This window comes from Vidua chalybeata, chromosome 12, assembly GCF_026979565.1.
Source record: "Vidua chalybeata isolate OUT-0048 chromosome 12, bVidCha1 merged haplotype, whole genome shotgun sequence".
Lineage (NCBI taxonomy): Eukaryota > Metazoa > Chordata > Aves > Passeriformes > Viduidae > Vidua > Vidua chalybeata.
The window spans coordinates 5,699,790-5,722,205 of NC_071541.1; the positions used below are offsets into that span (position 1 = coordinate 5,699,790).

Genomic DNA, 22,416 nt, shown 5'->3' on the forward strand with positions numbered 1-22,416 from the left:
TGGCAGCATTTCTAACTATGGCTGTATGCTGTATCTGAAAATAACAGTAAAAGGATCCCTTTTGTATTTTCACTGTCTCATTTCAAGAACTAAGGACTAAGAAATAAAACTACCTGGAGGCAGGTACACAATGTTTGAGCCTGGTTCACTTTTTCCCTTGTTAGTTGCAGGCTTGGCTCAGAATCCTCCTTCTGTTTCCTTTGCTAAGATGGAAAGTTGTGGTTTATTTAGAATATTCTGAATACAAAGCTTGTCCAGTGTCTTTATCACTCTTCCAAGTACCTTTCTGAGTTTTACTAGTTCTGCTTTGGTTTACCACATGTTAAAAGTGAGCTGATTTTTATGTAGTAGTAATTTGGAACCTAATGAGGACAGCAATTTACGTTTTTGATGACTACAAGGTTACTGTAAAAGAACGTGTTTTAATTATTTGGAGATTTCAGATGTATATATGCAGTTCAGTACCCATGACAGTGCATTTTTGTACTTTAATTAAGCTTCCTGAAGCACAGAATTCCTTTTTAAAAGTTTCCATTGTCTCACTAAGAAATACAGCCTGACCTAGATAGTAGCTTCTGTAGCATTTCATTCTCTTCTGCATGGGGAGTAGAAGTCAGGGATGTTTCTCAGGTGTTTCTTCAAAAAGGAAGATCCCAAGTCTTTCTAGAGTACAAGGATAACTGTTCTTCATCTCTCTTCTCCCATGTGATGCGCACTTTTACATAGTACTTTGATACTCCAAATAAACATAGTATTTTTATTTCTAAGGCTATTTCTAAAAAGGAAATAAAGATAGGTTCTGGTGACTTTCAGGAAATAAATTTCACTAGTGGACCTCAAATATTACTCACATCAAGATTTCAGATCTTAGTGGGGCTTTGGTTTTTGGTGGTTTGGTTTTGATTTTTTTCCTTGCCTGAATTATGAAGTAACTCTCTGTTTGGAGCAAGGCACATTCCAGCTGGACTTAGGAGAAAGTCAAGCCAGAAGGAAGAGAGAAGGCACACCTTGAGATGTCTCCAAACTGCTAATACATGCATTTTTAACTGGCTGTTGAATTAAACAGGAAGTCTTGTACAGAAAGTCATCAAAGTAGCATTTCTGTTTAGGCCTTGTTGTGGATATTTGTGATTGTGCCATTTAACAGCATTGGCTTTGGTAATTTGCCAGGTGCTGCCACGCACCACAACACACCACCCAGTGTGACTTACTCTTGGAACAACTCATCTGGCAGCAGCCCACACTGTGGATCCTGCACCAGCTCCATTTCATCATATGTCCATGATATCCATATATCCATCATATATATCCATATATCCACTCTCCAGGTGCTCCCTCTTTTGAGGAATATTGCAGTTAGTTCAAATGATTTAAACTTGTCTGACTTTTTTGCCTTTTAACACACCATAAAGGATGATGAAATAGCACAGAGGCACCCCAGGGCAGAACATTTTGTTGGAGTAACAGGGACATGCTGCTACCTCCTGTGTCACGTGCTTCAATAATGATGCCACTGCTGCATTATTTTTCAGAAAGCTGATTATTGCTTAGCAAAAATCTAATTGAAACTTCAGACAGTAAAAACATTAGAGAAAGTGTATGATGCGCCTCTGAGAAATTAATCTGAAGTGCAGAGGCAAAATTCAGCAAATATTGGATCAATTTTTATAGACTTTGCTGTTGTGGAGGAGCTACTTGCAGTCATGCTGCCATATAAACTGCCTTGGATGAGTGGGTTTGGAGGGTGTCTATAACTTACCATGCTAATATGGAGCAGTCAGTAGGAGTTCCCTGAGTATTTAATGACCAGTGTGCACTGCTGGTGCCTGAAGAGGGGTGGTGTGGGTGCCTCTTGATTCTGCTGGATTAATATCCCCCAAATCAGGCCCAAACATGCAACTGCCCTTAGTTCTGGGTGCACAAAGAGGAATTGAAAGGCAATCTGAAATATGTGCTCTCATCTGACACACAAGAACTGATGATGTGCGTTTTTTTCAGTCTTGCAATACGTGGAAGACAATACCACCTATCTTCCCTGGATTGTTCTGAAGTCTGCTCTGCTCATCCAGGGGTTCATCACATTGAAGCTCAGATATTTAAAAGAGAGTCAGAACAAATTTATTTCAAATACCCATGATCTGGTAGAAAAGTTGTCCTGCCATATTTGCACCAAAGATACAATTTTTCTATCAACTACCTGCTGCATTATGTCCCCAAAACAGTACTAAAGGCTTTTATTCTCAAGTACACTTCAGAATGGTACTTTGTGGTCTCAACCTTTATTTTCCTTCTCTTTTTTTCTTTTCCCTTATTATCATAAATAAGGATTATATTAGGAGCTGGTTGTGGTTCCTATCAGTGAAAGTGCATGCCTGCATGGCTGCAGGCACTTGCCTGCTCTGCCTGGATCATGAAGTGGGATTAATTAACTCTGCTCTGTGTTAATGTGGGGGGATGTGGCTTCTGGCAGGACCTGACTGAGGCTTGGCCAGGTGGGAGCACAGGCACAGGAAGCAGGGGCTGGTTTGCAGCTCCCTAAATACATCTTAAATTGATCCCAGACCAAAGGAATGAGGGATTATTGTGATGGATGTGTTTGTGCCAGGGCTCGGGGGGGGGCAGAGTGTGTGTCCTGCAGAGGAGGAAACCTTCCCAAAACGGGCTTGGCATGAGACTTCTCACTGAAATGCATTGAAATGCAGGTTCCTGAGATCACACTGCTACCTGCCATGGTATTTTGGAATTTGAAGGAGGCTGTGTGTATGGAATTGGAATATTTCTGTTCCCAAAACATGCACTACTTGGAGCTGGGCAAAGGAATGAAGGAGAGTCTCTGGGGACTGTTTCCACTGTGGAACTCTGATGTGTAATTTGCCAGTCGTCGTTTCATCTCATTCCATTAATGAGCTCTGATTCCTTAATTTTTATTTTTGTGTCAGTGCTACAGAGAATTAAGACAAAATCCCACAGCAGGGATGTTCCTGGTGGTCCATTCTGGGGGGTATCTTTGGTATTGGAGAGCACCAGAGCTCTCCCTGCTGCAGACCCCTCCTGGCCTGCCTGTTTTTCATACCCCAAGGAAGGGCCACACCCTGGAATCTGCTCGGTTAGCAGAGGATTGTTGCTGAATTGTTTTCAAACCAGCAAATGCCAATAAATTCCTGTCCTGTTCTAGATCCTGAATTTGCTGTAAGCAGGAAGGACTGAAAACTGTAGGTGGCTGTTTCAGCACACCAGAAACTGGACCTACAAAGGTTTGACTTTGCAAAAATGTGGAATCTGGGACTCTTTGCATGGCACTAAAGGAGATGCATTTCAAAAAGGCTTCCCTCCAGTGCCTGTCCTCTCACCTGCCATCCAAGGGGCTTCACATACAACAGTGGGATGTGGCAGAACAAGGTATTTGCTCTCAGTGAGATTTGCATTGCTCAGGAAATTCTTGAATACAGACCAAAAATTAGCTTTGGGCAAAATCCTTAATCTGCTTTTCCTACCTAGCAGTTGGGGTGCCCCAAACAGAAAAATCTCAATTGTGTTTTGGAGGTTCATCAGAGTTCCTTTCCTTCCAGGGAAACAGGGTGCATTGCCAGTGAATTTTAAACCTTGACCTGTTTTAGAATCGTGCAAGACATTCAAAATTGTATTGTATCAGTATTTCTTCACCTGACTGCAAGCTTTCCTACTTTGCTGTTTGTTGATCCAACCTCTTTAAACTTCTCACTTTCAGACTTTCAAAGTTCCATCCCAAAGAGGCAGAATGATATTCTGCATAATTTTTATAAAGTTAAATCATATTGTTTGGCTGTAAGTAGAAAAAATAACCCTGCTCTCCTCTCCAAAGAGATTTTTATATCCCTTTTCCACATTGAATTGCACTGTCCTCTAGTGGGTGTTTTAAGCAAATGTTTTTGTGTTTGTAAATCTTTCATACTGCTCAGATACAGAAAGCTTAATCTTTATTTTCAAATGAGCTGTAAATGTTCAATGATATAAAAAGATAGAGGATTAGAGTAATATTTCAAAATCAAATAAGAAAAAGTTACATTTGACCTGTGGTCCAAGCTGTAATAATACAGAGATATAATAAAAATGTTTGCATCTGGCTTATCTGTTGGAGCAGAAGGATAAAGAGTGAAGACGCAAGTGTGGGCATTTTATTACTTTGTACTGAGAATTTGATATAATCTGCTTCTTTCACATGGAAACAAATTTGGTAAACTATGAATGAATGAATATTAAACACCAGTGGACTAGTAGGAAGGATTAAATGCACTACATTAGACTCAAAGTGTAGAGCTGTGTATCCCATTTTACCCTGTGGTTTGGTTTTTTTCATAATGTTGCTATTTACCTCTTAAAAGGCAATGCCCTTCTTTTAACTGGGATTCCCTGGGATTTGAGGTATAAAACATCTCTGAAAATCAGAATGGATTGAATATAAGAGTTTTATGTGACAGTGATTGTCAGGCTTCTGGATGTTTGCAGTACTGGGTGTCTGGGTCCAGCTGTAGGTGACAGCACCTTTACTCTCCCTCCCTGGGCTGGGAACACATCTGGATCTTCACTGCTTGTTCCCAGCATCCAGCAATGTGAGCATCCCCCAGTCTGGGACATGTTTGAGTGATCTATCATCCTTCCACTGGTGTTTGTTCTGTTGAAGGGATGAGGGAAGAAACAGAGGCCTGGCAGTGAGCTGCCAGCTTGCTTTTCCTACTCATTTCCTGGCAATTTAATGACTTCATTTGGTAAAAGAATGTGCTTTTGTAGACACAAAATATGTCTCTGCTGACCAGAAAGACTGGGAGACATGATGCATGTTTTAACCTCAGAAAATGCTAGGAGCCTCCAGGCAGGACCATGTTTGCCAGCTGTACCATGCAAACCCACTGTCTCCCACAGGATGTGCTCTGTGGCATCCTGGAGAAGGAAACTTCACTAATACAATCTCTTCATACTGTGTGAGTACACTTCCAGCTGATGAAAGAGTTAGGAGGGGTCAATAAATTAATTCAGTTTGCTTGAAATAAAAGGTGGTTTTTTACAGACTTCAACAGACAAACCATAAGCATGTTCTTTGCTAGTGCAGTTTTTAATGTGCTGCAGATGTAGTTTTACTGACAGTTACTGAATAGCTTGTTTTCATCTGAAATACATGGACTGAACTTCAAAGTCACAATTTCCAGCAAGGTCAGAGATTATATTGGTAAATATAATATTTTATAATATTTATAGTTCACTCTCTGAATGTTCATGCATCTGTGTGAAGAGATGTGTACAAAGTCTCAGGGCATGCATGGGACACTGTGAATAACTGGAAACTGCTGCAGGTTTTTGATGTCATCAGATGAGATAATGTGGGGAGGATTGTGAAAAAGGTTCTCAAAAATACATGAGCAGAAATTAGGCATGGGAGAGGGGATGTTTATGAGTTGGGGAGGGAGGGGGAAAGCAGGACAACTTCTTTATGGGGCTGCCCGTGTTTGGGTCATCTCCCAGTGCTGATGAAACCTCATTGAAGTTAAACTGCGTCCGTGTTTGGAGGTCTGCTTTATGTGAGGTTCAGTTTGTCTTGTAGGAAGGACCTGTTGGTGCTGCAGCACGTTGTAATCCTACACCTGTTGTAGCTGTTCTGTGGTGACAGCAGAAGTGGGAATTAGAAACAACAGCTTGCCACTGTGAAGCTTTGGTGCTCTCTGTTTTTGCATGCAGGGCTGGTGTGGTTGGTGAGGCTCAGGAGGTCAGCAGACAGCCAGAAGGTCCCCAGTATGGATTTATAGATGGGCTGTGGAAAGGTGGAATGCTTTATGGTGCTGCCTCTGTTCATCCTTAAGTGTGTGATGATCTCAGCCTGCGTTATGTTAAGGCTGGGAACATTCTTAGAGAAAATAATGATACAAAGAGAATATAGTAAATGCACACACACTCCATCTGATTTTAGAAAGCAGGCAGCTGTGCTAAAGCTGCTTCTGCTCTACCTCAAATACTCTTAGTTTTGTGGAACCTGGTGGCCTTGTGGATCGTGTTGGTGATCCAATACAATTCTAGCAGTGATCTCCTAACACCATTACTTTGCTTAGTACACAGTTATATTTATTTGCAGTGTGGGGCTTTTGTTGGTGCCAAACCTTCAAAGCAGAATTGCAGGCTTTGTCAAGGCTGACTTTACCAAAAAGTGACTGAAAATTAAAACTATTAGTTTTAGTAATAAAGTGACACAGATTTTACATAGCTACAGCTATCCATAAATATATTTACTTTCATATATAGAGAAAATACTCTCTGAGTCTGCATAGCTGTTCATACAGCACTTAGGAGCTGTGGGATTACTGGCTATTCCAGTATTTGCAAAGATTTAACACCAAATCTAACATGAAGACAGTGATAGTGCAGCACTCAGTTTCCATTCCTTTGGCTTCCCAGCATTGGTGCTGAGGCCTGGGAGACTGTGGGGTTTTTCCAGCACTGGTGGTGATGTTTCCTTGCCATTGTGAATTCCCTTATTTCTCCAGAGGAATTCATAATCAGTTGCAAGTACATTTTGTGGGGTTTCACATCTGTCAGTTGTTTTGCTGCATTAAAAAGGCTTGACCCATGGATATGCTACTACCTTCTGTTTCCTTAGCAATGTTGCTGAAATACAAAAAACATTTATAAGGCATTCTGGTAGGTAAAAATGGTTATTAGAATAATGATGCTGTTTAGTAACCTGTCTTGTATGCAGGCAGTTTGCCCTCTCCTTGAGATGTCTAATAGTCCATAGGCTGAGCATGTGGATATATAATGGCTCTGATATGCTACAGGAGGTTTATTTTTTCTCACAGACTTAAGTAATACAGAGACAGTGCATTCTGTGTGCATATGAAACACTGAAAACCTCTTCATCCATCCACTGTGTCTGAATGCTAAAGTTCTTTCAGCTGGAAATGCAGGATCTAGTCAGGCTAAGAAGCATATATAAACAATGGTCACAGATTTCAGCAGAATTGAAGTGAATCTCAGCATCATTTGAACTGATCTTCTGGCTTATTTGGAAGATTATGATAAAACCCAAGATCGAATTCCCTACCTGATCCAGTTTCTTATTGATTGAATCCTTTTAGACTCCTCTCCAATTTAACAGTGTATTTTTATTAAAGCCAAGCACACAAACATCAATTATCCAAGCTGCATCTAATTTCCTTCTCTTATTTTTTTTCCTTTTGCTGCCAATGGATTAGAAGACATGATTAGAATTCAGCTTGAAAGCTGAAAAGCAGATCCCTAAATGAAAAAGTCTGTGCTAGGAATTAAAATATCTGTAGCGGGCATAAAATCCTCCTCCTTATCTCTACTAATGTAAACACACTTGGTTAAGTTGTTCTGTCACATGTCTGCTGCAATGTCCCTGAATTAGGAGGATGTATTGGAAAGGGTGGAGTGCTGTCTGTGGCGTGTCCCATTGTTAGAATCCATCACCAGGATGTTTTAACACCAAAGTGTTTTGCATTGAGAGGTCTCTGCCACAAGGATTAATGGGGTAAGAGTTGGAAGGGCTCTGTTTTTCCTCTTAGGTTTTACCTGCTAACACCAGGAATGTTTGTGTGTGCACAAGCAATGGGAACAAGGCAGTGAAGGGGTCTTCTATGATTTTAGTCTTGGTAGCTTCTGCAGAGTTAAGGATTTTGTAACACAAAGGTGAATTAAAAAACATGCAATGGCATCACCAACTGAAAATCCAGAAAACCCTCAACTGCTAAATGCATGCATTTAATGTAAGGAAGAGTTATAAAATCAGTTAAATTGTATATTCTTGTTTGACTGGGTTATAAATGTCCTTCTGGTGCCTGTGCTCTGCCTGGGATGAGGAAGCCATACCATGAGCCACACACAGGCTCCATGAACTCAAAATGCACTGGATCATCTTTTGAGCAACCTGGTCTAGTGAAAGGTGTCCCTGTCTTATGGGAAGTAAAGCATTTGTTGAGGTGTTTTGTTTTCCTTTTGTACTGTGGATGGCAGTGTTACTGCCAGTGCTGAACTGTGTGTGAGTGCACATCACAGGAGTGAATTGTCACATTCTGTCTGTGGAGAGATGTAAAACCTGATCGTGCAGAGCTATAAACGTGGGTGGCCTCAGGGAATTTTCCTGGTGCTGGTATGAGCCTGGCTACCTGGAGCTGGGCAGTGCATCCCTTCCTGTGGTGCAGTGAGTTGAGCATAATTGCAGCTGACATCCTGCACCAGTGCAATGCAGTGATATTTCATTCCTTCACACCTAATCCCTTCTTTATCCTCTCGGGTTTTGAGTCAACACAATTCTGGCAAAGCTTGTTTGTGACACCCAGTGAAGCTTCTTGTAGAGCACCCCAAATGTTGTGGGATAGCCCCAGGGTGCAATGAGGAGCACCAGGGCTGCATCCCTGTGGTGTCCTCAACATGATAAGGCATGGTTGGGAGCCTGGAATATGGGCTTGGGTTAATATTCTGCTGCCTTACCAAGTGGAAAGAAACCATATTAATGTATTTTATGTATTGATGCCTTGTGTGTTGTGAAGGGCAATTTAATTGTGAATCGGGTGGAGAAATTGCAGTTTCCAGAAACTAATGAATGGCAGTTTTTTGAGGTTATCAGTTAACCTGTTGTAATGAATGCTCTTCATTACATGCCTCTCCTTGTTAATTAGAAGGGATTTTTGCTCCTCTTTATCAAGTCAGGGCAAGTTTATTACCTTTTCCTCTGTTGTGCCTGTGATAAAGTGAAGATCCTGATTGTTTTGTGAAGTGTCCACATGAATATTTCATTGCATGTACATCACACATTCATGCCCTGTGTTTTCTGAACTCCAACCTCTGATGATTTTTCAATACATTTTTTAAATAATCAAACTATAGATTGTGCAAGGTCTTTTTATTTATATTTATAGGTAGAAATTCCCCCTTTTTTTTGTAAATACTTTAATTATGACATTAATTACCATGCCAGTTTAGACCAAGATAATTAATCACTGCTGTACACTGGAGCAGCAATAGACTGAGGCTCAAGTTCTGTGAGTGCAGAGGTGAAGCTTGTACCTTCCATAAATCAGAATCTGCCTGACAGAGTGGAATTGGTATCCTGGTTCGGATCTTTTACCTGTGTTTATTTAAAAAACAAAGTCAAAATGTAAACATTCCTCCACTCAATTCCTCTTTGGTTTCTTTCCTACAGGTTGAAGCAATCCTTGTAAACATATTTGGTGGGATTGTGAACTGTGCCATCATAGCCAATGGTATCACCAAAGCCTGCCAAGAGCTCGAGCTGAAAGTACCCCTGGTGGTCAGACTGGAAGGTGAGTGCTGCTGGATTCAGACAAAATCATCCTTCAGGTTCTCAATGATTCACTCAGAATTTCTTCTTCTCCTGAACATATTGCTCCCACACAATAAGAATATGTCCAATTCTTCAGCCATAGCACAACCTGAAGCCAATAAACTCATATTTCTGCATTTATGGATTCTGATGATACTGGAAGGAATGAAATTTTGCAATGGAAGTGTTATGAGTTTGCCTGTAAGATTTGGAATGAAAATAGGAATTATTTTGATGCAAGTTTATGTTTACTGGAAGGTATTTCTTTTTCATTTTTTTTCACTGAAAGCAATTCTATTATTGCTAAACTTGCAACAAAATATAGTTGTTTTAAATTTACACCTGTGTCAATTAAAAGAAAGATGTTAGTATTTTTGAGAGAGAAATTACTGTAACGTGTTCCTCTGCCCAAACCCCCAGTCCAGCTAAAATCCAATAAAAACTAGAAGATTTGGTAATGGTAAGGAATAGCTTTTCTTTAGTGCATCCAGCATTGTTTCACAAGAAACAAAAAAGCCATAGAGAGGGGAGGACAAGCACTCTTTGGCAGTTACAGACTTTAATGGCAGTGAGAGTGGAGTTCTGCCTCTAATTTCTGAGAAGTGCCCTGAAGGAGGGAGAGTCTTCTGCCATTGAGTGAGAAGTGCCTTGATTGCAATCAGCACACAACCCTGGTAAGCTGAAAATATTTCTTTCTGGCTAAGTAGATTTGGAAAACAGAGGGATTTCTGGGTGAGTTTTAAGGCCTTTTACTCAAAACCATCCATATTCATGTTTGTATGTGTGTAAAGAGCATAAAATGTCCTGTCACTGTGCATTGGTGATGAAAGGAGGAAATGCATCCCCTTATGGACCTGAGATGCAGTACTGAGGTGGTTTTCACACTGTGCTAGAAGGGAGAGGAAAGCATGTTCTGAGTACATCAGGGTTTTTACTTTTCAAAAATTACCCTCACCAAGATTCCTGAGGATTCAGGGTGCCCACGGAGCCCTTTGGTTAGGGGGATGCTCCCTTTGTGTTTCAGGAGAAAACAGAGCCTTCCCCTCCCTCATTCTCATGCTGCACTGCACGTGCTGGCAGGGATTCTGCTGTGGTGAGTGCAGGGAAGTTTAAATACCCTCAAATGGATTTTAGAAATAAATTGTGAAAATTTTCTTTGGATGGCACAGCACCACTCAACACCTTAAGAGACTGAGTAAAAAGTTTAATATGGATGAAGAAGAGACTGATGGATGTTGCTTAGAAGCAGGAAAGTTTCATTATATAAAATCTCATTGTTTATCAGCTCTAGGCAATGTTGTTTCACTTTTTGTCATAGCAAAAAAACTTTTCCTGTCGTTCACAGCTGGGAAAAAGTTTATCTGTCAGATCTGTGAGACATCTCAACTGTTGTAAGTGCTGCTTTTTAAGTGAAGATATTGCAAAAGCCATTCGTTTTTCCTATGAGCAAGATGTTTCTGTTGTGATATTTGAAACTGCTAAAAAAGTTAGCATTTAGCAGTTGGTCATTTTAAACTGCAGTCTGCTGGCTCTAGCACTGTGTTTGCTTGGCCTTTCTCCTGTAATTTTGATAATTCCATGATTGTACAGAAGTAAGAGTGAAAGCCCTGCAGAGGTGCCTGTTCCTCTTGTGCCTGTGGCCTTTGAGCCATTTACTGCTCCACCCACTGAGATCAAAGCTGAATCTTCAGAGTGTCAAATACAGACTGAAATGCAAACATCTTTGGGTTACCATCTTCCCAGGACTGCTCACTCTTTACTAGAGCTGTGATAATGTTTCTCCTAGACTGGTTGCTCACTCTGGAAATGGCAGTACCACATTTCCTTTAGGAAGCTCTCTCCCAGAATAATACAGCAAAGTCCCACTTTCATCTTTATCTCAAAAGTTTTTTTAATTCCTCCTCCTATTCCTCATGTTCATCCTAAACAAAGAGCTATGATGTTTATAACCTTCAGATGTTGTATTTTGGAACTGTTAGCAAGTCACTGTTTTGTCCTCTGCCTCCTTAATCACATAACCAAGCAATACATGTGTGTTTGGTCCTTTTAATCTTTCCTCAGAAATCAATCCCTCTGGATCCTTAATCATCTTCATTGTTCTTTGAACTCACACCAGGTTATTTAAACTTATAAGGATTTTGAATTAATTATGAGTACTGTGGAAGTAATAAGACTACCCAAGACTTTTTAAAACATCACTGATTACATTTCAAAAGGAGAAAAAGGAGCAAGGACTCTTTTGGGTTTCCATTTTGAACATTTTCCCAGCAGAAGGTTTGTGATTATTCCCATAAATCTAACAGATTTGTGACCTGCACTTAAGAGACTCTTTGCCCACATGCACTGTGCTACAAGTGTCTTGATGACTAGAGTTTTAATCAGTCAAATCTGTCTTGATTTAGTAGGATTCCGTGGGCAAATCTTTGTTCTCAGTTGTATAATAATTACAAGCCGTTTTACCAGTGGATAAAGAAAGGATTACTCTCCTCTTTGAAAATGGTAACTTTATAATTACATATGTTTGCTTGCCTTATCAGCAAAGAACTCACCAGCTGAGACACAGGATTATTGTTTAAAAAGCTTATGGACAAATGGAGAAACCACATATTCCAGATTTCATCTTCTACAGATAGAAAAGTAACTGCTGCTGGGTTTATGCAGGATTTTTTTCCCTTTAAAATGTAATACACTTCACTTAAGTTTTGTGAAAACTGACTAGGAGTGCTGAAGGGAAGCCAAGCCTTGCTTCTCATTTATGTAGCTCAGAGTTAGATGAAAAGAGGGAAGAATAAAAAAGAATTGTGAATTAGATATCTACTTCCTATGCTGGAAATCTTACATCCTCTCTCTTTCAAATAATGAATTCTCTCCTTCTCTGGTCATAGGGCAAGAAGGACTGGGAGAAATCATAACTACTTAATACGTTGAAATTCTGATAGAAACAAGTTGCTTTTTATTCACATGTCTGAATGCAATTTTTTAAATATTTTTCATTCATGTGATCAGTAACCTTTTGTGTTCTTCAGAATCTAAAACATTCTAATATCTTCAGAAATCTTTTACACACAAGTGGAATTTTGCTCCAGCTTGTGTATCTTGTTTGCAGGTATAGTTTAGTATATGTGCCTGATTTTTTGAATTTTAGTATCTCAGATTGCCTGCCAAGAGAGAAAAATGGGATACTGCAAAGTCACACAACTTCATTCAGATCAGCCTATTCAGATGTCTTGGGTTTAAACATTCAGCACAAATTTAAATGTGCCCTTCCCTGTTAGGATGTAAACATGAGGCAGAGGGAGAGATTAAAATATTCTGTGGGGAAAGTTTAAGGTAGGAAAGGGCAAATGGAGTGGGCAGAATAGTTTAATTGTCTTTTACAGGTAGGCAATGGAAGTTGGTTTATCCTTGACAGCAGAGCCAACAGGTGTGAGATGTGCAAGCCACCAAGACTTTGTGTGTTCCCTACCTAAAGGTCACTAATTAGAGCTTGGCACCAGCCAAACCTCAAATCAAATATTGTTGAAGAAGGTTAACTAGTGATGAACTTCAGACCTGATTCTCCAAAAGCTGTCTTTGGGACCTGAGGGGCCACGAGTTTCCAGGCTGTGGGAAGACAGGAGAGCATTGCCTGGATCCCTGCTGGGGGAGATTTGGCTCAGTGCACTCAGCAGTGCAGCATGGCAAAGCTGCACCCTGGCTAGGGATTCCAACATGGGCACAACCTGCTCATGTCACTAATAATAACTGACATTCTGCATATTGTGACTTTTTTTTGTCATAGCAGAATGTTTTGGGTCGATCAGAGTATTTTTTATGTTATTCATCTCTTTGTTAGCACATAGCAAATGGATATAACTGTGTCTTATCCCCTTATAGCTTATTTACCTAAAAAGCCAGAAATGGCATTGCAGAATCCTGCATCCTCTCTAAGCATCAGCATTAAGCAGTGACCATTTAATCTGTTCCTGATGGGTTTATGGCAGGCCAAGTGAATAAAGGAACATAATCCAAATCCTGCACGTGGAGTATGACTGGGTGTGTTTTATTTGTTTGATCCTCATTCAGCCTCTCACAGTGTGTGCTGTGTAACCTTACCACTGGTAGAGGCATGCTTAGGCAGAATATTTATTATTAGGATTCTTTTGGTAATGAGTTGAATACATTGGCTTTGCTACTGATAGCAGAGATTTCAGGTCCACAGAAATGTAAATGTGAGATTGCATTTACAAGGACTGAGAGGTTGTTCCAGAAGCCAGGTTTTCACAGGAGGATGTTTAGATTACAAAGCCTGAAGGTACATGCCCATAAAATTACATCTTTCCAGGTTTTTTATGGAGTGTGTTGACAGTAATATATGTCAGAAGACAAAAACTTCTAATTAGAAAGCCATTCTCTTCATAGAATCCAGTTAAAAAAAAAAAAAAAAAAAAAACCACAAACACAAAACCCCCAAACAATAAAACCCAGCAACAACAAAAGCCCCACAGCCTCCAGCCCTGTGAATTTTCACCTTTTCTCAGTTGGCTGCAGGGTAGGTGAAGGACAGGTTATTCTGATAGCCTGGGATTCTGTTTACAGTTCTCTGACACCATCCAGTGGCAGGAGGTTAATGCTGGAATAGTGGGATTCTTTATTTGCTTATTTTAACATCTGTTGCAACAAGATGGTATTCTTTGTAGATTCCTAAATGTTTCCAGTGTTTTCAGAATGTTTAATTTTAAATATTTTACCTCTTCTTTTAGCAGGATCATTATAATTTCCATATTCTCCACATATCTAAAATACTTAATCACAATGAGATAAAAGGCTATCACAAAAAAAAAAAAAAAGAAAATTACAGCAAAGGAAGTGCTTGCTGAAAAGTGTGTTTAGTTGTATTGCCTGCCTATAAAAGTGTTTTATATAAGAAATACAAAATGTATTTGTACACTTTTGACTGCAGTGAGGTAGCTTTTTTTTCAGCTTCCATCATTTTATTTCCCTGCATAAAGTCCCCCTCCCTTCTCAGGGGCCTGTGTTTTGTATTGATTTTGTAATGCATGTTAGACAAGTGGTGTGGAGAGCAATCAATGCAGTGCAGGACAGATCCAATGTATTGTTCCCTCTCTGACCCGTTAGTGAATTAATATTGGCCACTTAGTGAAGAGCAAAAGTTACTTTTAAATACATGGCTATCACAAACACCACAGTCTTTTTTTCTGTGTTGGAAAATTTCCGGAAAATTTCCCTCTTTCCATTTTTTTCTCCTCAATAACACTTTGTCTTGTAGAATCGTTTTTGAGAGATTAGTACATTCTTGACTGTTTAAAATGCTTATCACGCTTGTATCTAAATAAAAGACAAAACCTTTAAGGCATGTTGGGTATCACTGTACAAATGTGAGGGACTCCAAAGAGAACAGAACCCTGGGAATGGCCCCTGCCTCCCCTGTGCAGTGCTGGGCTGACAAGTAGCAGCCTCCACATTATATTATATAGGATACTTGAACAAAAATCAAATATTATGCTCTTTTTTTTTGCCCATAATATTTTTTTTTTCCTGTAGAAAAAGTTCTGTACAGTTCTGTGTGTTACTAAGCAACCAAATCCCCCTTCTGTCAAAGATTTCAGATGCCTTTGACCTTCCTACACAAACCCTGCAGCGTGTCCCCTGCACAAGGATGGGAAGCATGACCTGTTCTGCCAGTGCCTTTGCAGAGGGAGCAGATGGGTCCCACATTCCTCTTCCTGATCCTGCCTCTCCCATCACAAAACGCTGTGACAGGAATATCTTTGGTCCCTTTCAGCTCCAAGAGTGGCAATCCTGACTTGAGCACGCTGATGAAACAGGCTTTTGAAATGCTCTGCTTCTGTGGTACCATTTCAGATGTTTTATGGAGTCTGCAAAAAAAAAAAAAAAAAAATTGAAAAATCATCCTTTAAAATGAGCATTCTGGAAGTTGCACAGTAAAGAGTATGCTTCTTGCTTAGTTAATAATTAAGGGTATAATTAGTGTATAGCTCCAAATATAATTAAAATTCATTTTGCTGGGTCTAGGAATTACAAAGTAATTAAGCATTTTGGCATGGCAAATGAACAAGGAACATGACATGGAGGAGGAGGAGGATAGAAATGATTCTAAAGAGGATGAGCTCAGGGTGCTTGTGCTTGTGACTAGTGTGTGACCCCAAAGTGTGGATTCTGCCTCCTCAGTAGGATGTCTGACTCCAGGTTCTTCTGTGGTGCAGAGCATAGCAGTGATCAAAAGTGTCACTTGGCTTTGCTGCAGAAAGCTCTGGAGAATTCAGATTTTCTGTTAGTCTTAGTTTTCCAAAAAGAATGAGATAGAGTAAATGGGAAGGTGATGCTCTTGCCTTTTAGACAAGGAAAGTGGGGAAAATGTCTTTTCCTGAAATATCTTTCACAGCTGTGATTTTTTTCCTTTACTTTTCATTAGTCTATTGACTGAAATTGAGCTTTTTCCATACAAACTGGAGCCATTGTGCTGTGTAATCATATTTTCTACTTGAGGTAGGGTAGACATAGCACTCAGGGACATGGTTTATTGGTGGACTTGGCAGTGTTGGGTTTCCAGTCATACTCGAAGATCTTAAGGGTCTTTTCCAACCTAAATGTTTCTGTGATTATAATAATTTAGCGCAGCAGCAGAGGAGGGATTGGTGTCATGCTGAATTACTTCAGAGACCTTTGTATTCCCTGTTTTTAGTAAAAATGCAAAAGCATATTCAGGAGCAGCTTAAACCTGGTTAAATATTCAGGATTACCCAAATCTTTGCCTTTCAACAGCTCATTTGGCAGCTTTCAGTTATCACAGGTGAATTTTAGTTGTTGTTGACTCACTGATTAGCTGCAGCTGATTGTGGCTAATGAATGCCTTAAAAAGAGCCTGGCACGTGGTCCCATTACCCAGAGCTCTTGCTGGATGTCCCTGCTGGTTCTGGGGGATGCTGCACTGACCCCCTAATCTTCACCAAGCCCCTGTTGTGCACACAAGTGCCACTATCAGATTGCATTGTCTGTCACAATTGTCACTGGAATTAAGAGCTCCTTTTACTCACCTCAGTCTCAGGCACTCGTTTAATCTGTTGCTAAACTGCAATGATGTGTAGTTTGAGGCATTACCTGATTTTTCAGAGACATGCTAGGAGATGTTCATTTATTCATTAGTATTAATTACTAATTATAGTCAGTGTTCTTTTTTAGGAACAAATGTCCACGAAGCCCAGCGGATTCTGAGTGAAAGTGGACTCCCCATCACATCTGCCAATGACCTTGAGGATGCAGCAAAGAAGGCAGTGGCAAGTGTGGCCAAAAAATAACACCTTGAAGGTTATTCTCATGAAAAGTACTTGTGTTTCACAAGGTATCATTCCTGCTGTTGTTCCAGAGGATTAATGGAGTTCTCCTAAGCAGAGATCAGGCTAGGTGGAATTAACTGGAGATACCTGGCCACCCCAAGCCATAGCTTGCAAGCTGGGCTTCAGAAATTTTGCAGCTACAATCTTCAAAAGTTTGTATGTCTTCGTCTAATTTTGGTGATTTTGTTAGTCACAACTGTAATAAGTAATAGTTCACTCCCTAAAGCTCTTTTTTGTCTCTCCTTCCAAAATTGTCACTGTTAAACTCATGATGAGACAAAATAAGTAATGATTGACTTCTGTCAACAGACTTGTTCTCTTATCAAACACTTCTAGGTCACCTATTTCACAATATTTTCATTTATGTTTTTGTATTGTAAAGAGTCAGCAAACTAACAGTGGGTTTATATTTTTTATGGACTTTTGCAATAATGTAAAGAGCTGTGCTTACAATCCTATTTTTATTCAAATGAATGATGTTTATTTTCTGTTTTTTGGAAATCACTGGTTTTGCCTTAAGATGATTATGATTCTCTTTTGTTGATGCCAATGGATACCTCACAATAGGAAAAGGGACTGAGTAGTTGGTAGTGAAAGGAACTCCCACTCTTACCGTGCCTAAAAACCACTGAAATGTGATTAATTTCTCTTCTAGTTTTTGGAACTGCTCTGCTGTATTTCCAGGTGTAGCAATGCCATCAGGGGGCTCCAGGAGGAGGTTTCTGCCACTAAGGAAATGGCTGCTAACTTTTTAAAATAACCTCTTTTGTGAGAATGTCACTGCTGTGAGGTTTTAAAGTGAGAAGAGAAGCTGAAGCAGTTTTCTCTCAGGAGCATGGAGAATTCTTCAGCTGATTTAACTTGCAACAACCATTTCTAATTTATTGGGAATAAAACACAAATGAACTTTTCAATTTTGAAAGTATTTGACTTCTCAGGCATCAGTAAAAGTATGTATAAGAAAAAAAAAACCCTAAGTTTCAGTACTCAGATATTGACCAAGATTCATTTTGATTATATTCTCTTTTGTAGCAGTCAAAATTCAAGCTGTTAGTTACACAAATCATTCATTCAGGGAACAGAAGGCAATAGTGAAGATCTTGTGTAACTAAAGATCTTTGTACAAATCTCACTCTGCCCAGGAATCATGTGCTGAAAATCATCAATAAATTTGAACAGTGAACAAATGAGGGGATATTATGATCTGGTCTTGTAAATGGTCAGAGATATAAAAATTTGTGAAATAAATTCCTAATTGTGATTTTTTTTGAGCAGCTCTAATCAATACCATGCTCTGCTTAGAAAAATGCAAATAAATTTTTCTTGACATTTCCATTAAAACTGTTACATTCAAAATAAATTATCTGCACTAATCTTTGGCTCCTGACACAAATAGTGCAGATGGGTTGCTATCATCAATTCCTGCAGGTTTTTCCTTCTCCATTCCTTTCCCTACATATTGCTCAAGGAAAAAATGTGTGACCATTAGAACAGCAATAAATATGCCTCTAGGTGTGTAGTTATTGACAGAATGAAGGAGAAGGGTATCCTTAGCAGCTTTCTTGAAGGTGCATAAAAGCCACACTGCTCTGAAGGAAGAAATGTTTACCTCACCACAATAAATAAGATTCACACTCTATTTTATATATTTTAATACTGGAAAGTTAAGATTCTGTGGAAAACTGTTTGTGCAATGTTGTCACACACTGAGTCCCTAACTCTGGTCTCAAAACCATCCACTGTGTGTACACAATTATTATTTTGCAAAGATTAATACTGTGTACACCATTTTGTCAAATAAATGTAAAAATAAACATGTTTATTGACTTTGTCTTTTCTATAAAATAGAAAAATGTTTAATTTGCCTGTACACTTCCATTCAGCATTTTGTGACAGTGGGTGAAATCAAATGCATTGAAATTTAGTTTCAATTGGGTGATATTGCTATGCTACAACGTATTTACCTTTTATCTAAAAATGTAGATCATTTTGTCTCTATATATCTTTTCTTATATGTAGGCCAATGACAGTACATACAAGTTTTATTCCTCTTAAGCCACATACAGAATGGAACAGTATACTTTTAATTTTTCAGATGTAAAATGGAAAATTCCCTAGGCTCTGGTTTGGTATCTTTGAAGGTTTGGTATTTCATAGGCACTGTGCACTGGCTCTAACCAGAGGCTCGCTGTAGTGGTGTGGACTGGTTTATTTTATTTGCATGGATCATTTCTCTCCTTGTGCAAACGTGCAAAGTTGGGTTTGGTCTCCCTGGGAAAGGTGTTTTTAATTGTATTTTCCCCACACAAACCAAACAGCAGCATAAGCAGTGGGTAAGTTCCAGCTAATCCCCTCTGTGAAAGCTTTAAGTGGTTTTTAATTAGCCTTTAAATCTGGAAATTTCAACCTGTATTAATAAAACTCTGTGGGACGGGGCACATTGGAAGGCAAAACAGGAGGAAACTGTTGACGCTGACATTGTGTTACATCTTTAACAAGATACCTTTAAATTCTCCCAGCAAAAGTGGAACAGCTGGGAGTTCTGCAGTAAGGTCCTTAAGGAGCACTCGCTGTCCTGTTTGTCAGGGCTGTGCCTGCCTCCGTGGGGCAGAGCACAACTGCTGTGGTTGGAACGGCGTGGCAGTGCAAATCAGGCACCAGAGGAGATGCCAGGCAGGGCTGCCTGCCCTGCCCTCCCAGCTGAGCCCTGCCTGGGCTTTCAGGCACCTGCAAGAGCATCCTCTGGTTCTTGTGGCTCAGGGAGGCTTCCCTGGTGCTGGGAGCTGAGCCCAGGACTGGCTGAGTGCACGAAGGGTGGCCCAAAACACAGGACTGAGCAGCCTTGCTGGGCTAGAAGAGGCAGGAAATCTGTGCACAGAGCCAGGCAGTGGCCAAACTGTGTCCTAGAGCAAGAACTGTCACCTTACAGAAATCCCCAAGCCTCCAAGGCTTAGGGCTTTGTTACGTGACATGTAGAATGCCAGTTCTCAGTGCTGCTGTATTGTGAAATTTCATTCCTTGTTTTTCTTTTTGCTGCCTTTCAGGAAATTGGAGTGTCTTCTGCAGTTAAGGTCAGCTCTAGCACGGCCAAAGTGAGGCAAAGGAGGTCATTGCACATTTCAATTTATCACCCAGCTTCTTTCCCCTATTATATATTAAATAATATTATATATTATATCATATCTATATATTATATTGATATTATATATTATATATATATCGATTATATATTCTATAGCTATTATATATATATATATATATTATACCATATACAATTATACAATATACTTTACTATAAAGAAACACTCACCCTTACAAAGAGTCTGATACAGTTAGGCCAGATTAGTCAATTAATCCAAACACCATCACCAGTAACCAATCAAAAAATCACCCCTTGGTAAACAAATCTCCATGACACAGTCCACATGTGCACAGCAACAGGTGCAGCAAGTGAAGATAAGAGTTGTTTCTCATTCTTTTCTCTGATCTTCTCACAGCCTTCCCCAGGAAAATGCCTGGGAAAGTTGTCTGTTGCTCTCTGTGGTCAGAGAGCTGTTACCACACCCTGGGAGCCTGGCATGCTCTGCTCAGCCTGGCTGGCACCAGTGGCAGGTGGTGCACACCAGCCTGGAATCCTCTCAGTGCCTGCCCACTGCTGTCCCAGGAGGCAAAGACCTCGAGCTCCTGTGTCCTCCACCCACTCCTGTGGGGCAGGAATTAAAGCAGGAGCAGGAATGGGCTGGGGAGTGTTTGACTTGTCTGTTCTGAGGTGCTGGGCTCTGGAACAAGGCTGAGCTTTCCAGGCTGTAGACAGACATCTTTGGGATAAATGAGAGCAGTGAAAAGCCTGGGAAAGCTTGGCACCCACGTTGAGGTCTGTTTCAAAGTGAGAAGTACTCTTCTGCGAGGAGAAATAATCTCCCCAAGTTCAGCAGGGACAGGACAAGCACTGAGGAGCTTTGGCTGTGGTAAGGGACGTTGAGGTCAGACTTGTAGGCATGAGGTAAGCCAAGGGATGGGCTGTGAAATCATCAATGGATGTTCTTTAGAGTTAGGTGAGCATCTGTCAGGGATGGCTTAAGGAGAGTTGATTTTTGCCTCAAGGCAGAGGGATGGATGAGGTGACCTTCCACCCTGATTTGATAGGATTTAATGCTTGTTGGGAAGGTTTTGTTTTCTTTTTTTCTTCCTAACTTGTAGGTACAGGGAGGAAAAAGGAGGACAGATCTGGTGGATTCTTGAAAGAAACTGTTTTTAATTTAGTCACCAGGAATGATCTGCAGCTGCCAGGGAAATGAAAAGCAGATTATGCAAAGTCAAGACTTTCCCTAACAATGGGAGCGGTGTTATTGCAACGCATAAAAGGCTGAGCAGAGAATTAGGGGTATCTATCAACTTTAATATGTTTAATTTTAAAAGGAACAGGTTGCACCAACAATTTTTTTTCCTACTTAATGAGGCCCATTCATAAGTAGAATAACAGGATTTGCCTGTCACCCAGAGGAAATCATGCCATGTGTATTTGTACTTTGGTGCAAAACTTGTGTTGATCACAGTGATTTAAAACTTTTCCAGCCCAGCTGCAGTCAGTTTGATGTCAGGATCCTTTCATCTGGAGGCAGATGCACCCTTGGTAGAATCCTCAACATGTCTGTGTCTTTGTTCAGTCTCCCAAAGTACCAGCTAAAGATTAAAAATAAAAGTATACATGGATTATTGCATGTTACTCCTCAGAGATAACTGCTGTGAGGTAAGATTTGACTTAGCCAAGACCTGGTAACAGACTGTAGAAGAATCTCTAGTGCACAATGTGAATTTGGCCTTCTGCATTTCTGTTCTGCCCGTGTTGGTGGGTAGTGACAGTGACCATTGCACAGCATGTGGTGCTCCCCATGTCCTGAGCCATTCCTCTGCTGTAGGACTGAGAGCACTGAAGAGGGAAAAGGGTTTCTGTGTGTCTTGGGTGAGTGTCAGGCTGGAGACAGGACCTGTGTCCATTCTGCTGTGTGGATAGACCCAACCTGCTGCCACTGAGTTCCCCATGCCACATTCTCTTTCATAAGCACAAAGTGCTCTTGATGGGCAGGCAGAGGGCAGAAAGCCAGGGAGCTCCCAGGGCTGGCTGGGGGAAGCAGGAGGATCCTCTCTGGGCCTTGGGAAGGGGATCCAGGAGGATCCTCTCTGGGCCTTGGGAAGGGGATCCAGGAGGATCCTCTCTGGGCCTTGGGAAGGGGATCCAGGAGGATCCTCTCTGGGCCCCTGCTTCTCGTGTCTGCTGTACCTCACTCTGCCTGCAAGGAAAATCCTCCACACTGGAATCGTGATGGTTTCCCACATCTGCCCTCATTGTGTCCTTGGAGTCCTCACACATCATCAAGAAGGAGAAAGTAAGAGCAATGCCACAAGGATAATATTCCCTGGTACAGAGGAATGAGGTCCCTCGTTCTGAACCTCCTTGTGTTTTCAAAAATGGGAATATCTTTGAAATATGGAGTATCTTTGAATGGCCCAGGGAATATCCTGGCCCTCAATTCACAATTAAATCCATGCTAATTTTTAATGAAATCTAACAGAGCCAGTCAAGCCTGGAGAGAAGGAAGCAACTGACAGAAATAGGTTGCTCCATGGATTAAATGCTGTTGGGATGAGCAGATTTGGAAACTGGGACCTTTGTATTTACCAGAACAACTCTTCTGAATGCATGGATGAGCATCATCAAGGAGATGACAG

At 40.5% G+C, this 22,416-nt stretch overlaps 1 protein-coding gene across 1 annotated transcript in view; it reads left to right on the top strand.

Annotated features, from left to right (window-relative positions):
* Nucleotides 1-18,504, top strand: part of SUCLG2 (succinate-CoA ligase GDP-forming subunit beta) — a 112,555-nt gene extending 94,051 nt beyond the window's left edge. The window contains exons 10-11 of the mRNA XM_053954026.1: nucleotides 9,188-9,308; nucleotides 16,532-18,504. Coding sequence (XP_053810001.1) covers nucleotides 9,188-9,308; nucleotides 16,532-16,647 — 237 coding nt within the window. The 3' untranslated portion in view covers nucleotides 16,648-18,504. The remainder of the gene's footprint in view (nucleotides 1-9,187; nucleotides 9,309-16,531) is intronic.
* The last annotated feature ends 3,912 nt before the right edge of the window (nucleotides 18,505-22,416 follow it).